This window comes from Sinocyclocheilus anshuiensis, unplaced genomic scaffold (genome assembly GCF_001515605.1).
Source record: "Sinocyclocheilus anshuiensis isolate Anshui unplaced genomic scaffold, SAMN03320099.WGS_v1.1 scaffold562, whole genome shotgun sequence".
Taxonomy (NCBI): Eukaryota; Metazoa; Chordata; class Actinopteri; order Cypriniformes; family Cyprinidae; genus Sinocyclocheilus; species Sinocyclocheilus anshuiensis.
The window spans coordinates 996,235-1,002,090 of NW_015544158.1; the positions used below are offsets into that span (position 1 = coordinate 996,235).

Here is a 5,856-nt window from a genome sequence, read left to right on the forward strand (position 1 = left end):
TTTATCAGCTCGCGCACATCAGCTATACAGGTGTTAATACTGAATGTTTAACATTATATTCATTGCATACATATACTTCGTAGTAGACATCCTTAACTCCTTTCTGCTGTCTGTTGTTCTGTTATTGGTGTTTCTTTGTTTGAATATGGCGCTTATCACATGCTGTGTGGTATCGGCGTTTGGTATTGGGGCATTTTAACGAGTACAAGTACGAGTACAGAAGACCAGTATCGGTATCGGTGCATCCCTAATATATATATACACTGAACAAAATTATAAACGCAACTTGTTTTTGCCCCCATTTTTCATGAGCTGAACTCAAAGATCTAAGACTTTTTCTATGTACACAAAAGGCCTATTTCTCTCAAATATTGTTCACAAATCTGTCTAAATCTGTGTTAGTGAGCACTTCTCCTTTGCCGAGACAATCCATCCACCTCACAGGTGTGGCATATCAAGATGCTGATTAGACAGCATGATTATTAAATAGGTGTGCCTTAGGCTAGCCACAAGAAAAGGCCACTCTAAAATGTGCAGTTTTATCACACAGCACAATGCCACAGATGTCGCAAGTTTTGAGGGAGCGTGCAATTTCATGTGAAAAAGAAATAACACCCTGTTGAATTCCATGGTTTTCCATATCACGACATAAAAAAAATCATCTGGTCCTTAACCTCAGATGAATAAAAGCACATGACGTATCACACCGGGTCACTATTTATTTAGCAAAAATAAACCCAATATGGAAAAGCGTTCCAGCCGTTCTGTTGTAGTGACTTTCATTGTATGAACAAAAAATACTGAGGTGTTTCTCAAATGATCTTCATTTATGTTCTATAGTTTATGTTAGGCTGTTATAGCCTAAACGTTTATGTGTATACAATTTTATGTTTAATCAAATAAAATATTTCTAAAGCTACTTTTTGTAATGTCTACTTCATGCTTTTCTTATTTAACGCAATAGTGGCTTTAAAGGGGACATCGGATGCCCATTTTCCACAAGTTGGTATGATTCTTTAGGGTCTTCATGAAATGTCTAACATACTTTGGTTAAAATTCCTCAATGGTCGTGTAAAACAACACCCTTTTTACCTTGTCAAAAACAGCTGTTCATGATTCTTTAGGGTCTTCATGAAATGTCTAACAAATTCCTCAATGGTCATGTAAAACAACACTCTTTCTACCTTGTCAAAAACAGCTCTGTTCACAGCGACCCATTTCGGCACGTGTCGTTAAATGATAAAAAGCAACTGCTCACCCCATCCCTCTCTTCCATGGGGCGTGTCGACATATGGCTAGGAGGTGGTTTTATTCAAATAGCTAACTATCTACATAGAAACTGGCTGCAAATTGAAACTGCTCGATTTTTCTTAATGTTTTAAAAAGCGCATTTTAAATTGCAAATCGTAAAAAAACACTCTGATGTGTCAAGCCATCAGAACCGAACCAAACCAAAAACCATGGTTAAAAAAAAACCACGGTATGCATTGATCTGTGGGTTTACTGTATTGTTGCATCCCTAGTAGCTACTGTAGCTCCAACAGTAGAGTTTGGGACTAGCAATGCCAAGGTCAATGGTTTGATTCCCAGGGAATGCATGAATTCAAAAAATCTAAAGCTAAATGCAATGCTAGTCATATGCCAAATGCATAAATGCTTAAATGTAATGAAGAGAGAGAGACAGAGCTGTTAAAAGACATACCTTGAGGCTTGACTCGTAGTCTGTGTTGACTTTAAACATCAGGCCAAGCCGCAGATGGATCTCCTTGGTTCTTGAGAAACTAGGGTCAATGTAAAGCACCTCCTGAAATGCCTTAATCGCCCTGTGGAAGACAAGAAACAGCAAAAGAAATCTCAAGGAAGGGACAAACTCATTTATGTATACAATGTGACTAATAATTAATGATTAACTTATAATTAACAATCAAAAAAATCTCTGAATTTAAAATGTGAAGTATGATTTGAAGCAACAAACAGCAAAACTGCCTGGAGCATGAGCTTCAACAGGAAAAGCTAGCAGCAGAAGCATAATTGCAATGGAAATACTAGTGAAACACTCAAGCTTCATGGTCGACCCTGTTGTAAGCCATCTACCTCTATTACATATGTATATATGACATTCAGATTTATAACAGACAGAGTAACACACACACATTGAATATTACACACACAATCTCCACCTCTGACAGAGATTGCAACACGTGGTCGGCTCACAGCAGTGGGTTTTGCTTGCTTATACAATGTTCGCTCAGAAAAACAGAGGGTGTTTTTGCTGAGCCACGGCCCACTGAACTCAATGGCCCCAATCCCCCTCCTCTTCCCTTCCCTCCAAACAGTCTTTTCTGCTCTCTCTGCAGAGCACTGCAGTGTGTGAGAGCTCTGCATAACAGAACGCAAAGATTTATCATCATTTTTTAATTCCCTGTAAATCACATAACTCTCACAAGAGCCAAAGCTATATGACAGGCAAATAAATATGCAAGAGTTCATTAGATCAATTAACATGATGACTGGCATTATAATTAAATTCGTTTTAATTCAATATTTATTACGAGTTTTGCGGGCTGGTCACGAATTTCCACAAATTTACCAATATTTCTTGTTTCTTTTCTCATATACTCACCATCTCATCTTTTAATTTCAAAGAGAATTATAAACGTTTACTTTCTTGTCATTCACTTTTAATCCCTGTTTCTGCATCTCTTACTGTGGTAAAAAAAAAAGAAAAAGAAAAAGAAAAAAGCTAATGACCATATACATTTTTACTTGCCAAAACGACAGATAGTATTGGTAGCCTAATCCTAATTATTTTATAGAAATATCTTCTCATGGGTTTCAGTCTTTATCTCTCGTCACATTCAATTTTAACACAGTTTGTGCTTGTTAGACAAAATAGGGCATGTCAAGTTTATTTGTGAGTCTTGGGGAACATGAAAGATATTGTTGCCACAAATTAAGAATTCGTTCTCACGATTTATTAATTTATTACATAATTGTAGTTGAATCATAGGTTCACTAGGGAACAAATTAATGAAATGGATCACACTGATTTTTATCGATGACTGCAGTTTTAATATTTTAATTATTTGCATATAATTCATTGTAGACCTTAAAAGTCCGTTTTTAAAAACATTTTAATTGAGGAGTAGGCTAAATATCTTTTGTTATCCTCACAGCGCGTCAGTTATGCGGTAATTATTGCGAGGCAAATTAATTGTCATTTTCATTTAATAATAAAAGTAACTTCACAATAATAATAATAGGCCTAATAAAAATAAGAATGTAACAGGCCTACATTAATGCCAAATCCTCTTAATATTGCCAATATCTCTGGCTATCGTTGATACAAGATCGTCATCTTTCGAGGCACCCCAGCAAAAGGAGGTTATCACAGGGCAGACAGCACGTTGCCTGTTACGCCGTTCGGGCTGTCTTGTTGAGTGCAGTGGCACTAAAACATTATATTTCACATTTTAAGCCCTTTTATTTTCCAAATATAATAGGATTGATTAGTCCAACAAATCGTTCAGTTTGTAATGCATACCGAAACAAAAGCCTCGTACCGAATGGTTCAATACGTTACACCCCTAATATATATAGGCTTTGCTTTTCTGACCATTTACAGGTGTCAGTTGCTTTGGAATATTGGGAAAAAACATGAAGATATGAGAGAAGAGATGGACTCTGACCTGTTCCCAATATTTGATGTTCAAAGACTTTGTATTGTTTCTATTTTAATGTACTTTTAAAGTTTGGATCACATCAAAAGCATATTTTGTACAGTGTGAATTATTTGCACAATAGAACTAGTCACCATCACTCACAGCCCTAACGACTCGCTCGCTTCTTTGTGTCTGCTGCAAGTGTTTTGCACATTCACACGTACCCCAAAACTACGCAGCTTGCTTAATCAACCATCAATTCGTTTTACTGATTAAATTATTATCGACAATTAATCAATCGTCGATTTACGAAGTCCCAATGCTGGTTAATTTTATTTCCAATTGCAAATATTCAGCATCAAGCATCAACATCCCACTCACTTGTTCTGCCAGTACCACTTACACAACACACAAACCAAAAATCTAAGCAAGTCAGGACAACTGATTTGCTAAGAGTACTGGAAGCTAGTAAACTAAATTTCATAAGTTATATGTAGTCCAAAACCAATGACACAACCAACCCAGCACGTAACCACATAGCTAATCAAAAAACAGTTGCTTTCTCTATCTCAAAACTCCACAAATAGAAAAATGAAAGGCAAGTAAGATTACTTTAACCACAAACTTTAGGATCACAAACTGTAAACAAAATCCGGCCAGATCATCTTATTATAGTATGGAAAATAATTACATATCTGCCTGGCTATACATCTCTCGGTCTCTCGACCTCTTTGGCCTTGAAGATCACAGAATGAGTGCGATTGGCAAGGGTGTGGACTAGAATGAGCGAGAGAATGAGAGAGAGACAGAGAGTGAAAATGGGAAGCATGTCATCTCAGTTTCCTGCTTGGGAATTGAAAGGCACAGCCTTTACCTCATCATTTACTAGCAAGCAAGAATCCATGACTGGGTCACATGCTCTAAAATCACTGCACACTGAAATTAATGATTTAAGTTACGGACAATAGGATTACTTGACCTACAGGACAAAAACGTGACAAAGATGTTTAGACTTTCAATGAGTAATCGAGTCAAGGACCTGAAAGCTATATGGGACCATAAAAAACAGAGAACAAATCAGAATGCTCCAGGTTGAATAATAGTTACACTACATCAACAGCATCTGTGACATTGTACATCACCATAGGAAAAAAACCATGCCTTTACACTAACTCACAAAAGAAGTCTATAGGGAAAGACAATATCCCAGAAAAAGTTCAATTATACAGTTTTAAAAGTACAAACCTTAACTTCACAAAAAGTAATATCATATGCTTTAGCATGACACTATGTAACAGAATTGCAAGCCAACCTTAACCTGTGCAATGATATCAACTATATCCATTAAGTAATTTTTACATGGCGCAAACACTAATCAAAAGGACGATTTAAAAAAGGATTTCTTAAAAAAATAAAAAATAAACATTTCACAATTAATGTAAGAGCTTTAACAAATACGAGCTTATCATCTGTGCTTTCAACCCCAACTACCTAAAACTGCAGCATATATTTTCATACCAAATGTTGAACGATGCAGATGGTTTATTTCTAACAGCTATCAACACGTCATTCCTTTTTAATCCAATATACACATCAATGTACTTCTATATATGCCAAGTTAATGCAAATATTCTTGCCACTTGAGCAAGCTGAAGATATCTACAGAGCATGTCTGAGGCATACCCTTATAAAACCAACATGGTATGCCTACCTTCTCTGTCCAGAATGGGCATCTGAGGGGGTGTGCTGCACTGCCCTAAGACAAGGAAAGAGGGGATCTCCAGTAGTAAATATCACAACATACCATCTGTACATTTATTTGCCAAATCAATACCAATATCCTATCAAATGTCATACGCTATACATAATATATAAAATTGACCTTAAACTACTAGGGAGGGAAAAAAAGTTATCTGATTCATGAATGAGAGAATGTGATGCTTTTCCCATAATCCTTTAAGACCCAACAGCCATTCAGTGACGGAACAAGATTACCAGCTGAACTAGGCCTGTCACAATAATCAATATATCGACTTATCGCGCAATATATGTACATGACCGCAATCATTTTTGGTGACGCAATATATCGCCCATTATATTTACATTATGTTTTGTACATTCCACTTGCGCCTGTGTCTTTTGCAGCTTCTCGTACATAATGTGGTGTAGTCATGAGGTGCTAGTTCAAATTTTA

General features: G+C 36.5%; 1 protein-coding gene across 1 annotated transcript in view; it reads right to left on the reverse strand.

The window, feature by feature from the left end:
• LOC107695454 (histone demethylase UTY-like) overlaps positions 1-5,856 on the reverse strand; it is a 40,024-nt gene that overhangs the window by 23,819 nt on the left and 10,349 nt on the right. Inside the window, exons 6-7 of the mRNA XM_016495356.1 lie at positions 5,374-5,418; positions 1,703-1,823 (exon numbers count right to left, since the gene is read on the reverse strand). Coding sequence (XP_016350842.1) covers positions 1,703-1,823; positions 5,374-5,418 — 166 coding nt within the window. The remainder of the gene's footprint in view (positions 1-1,702; positions 1,824-5,373; positions 5,419-5,856) is intronic.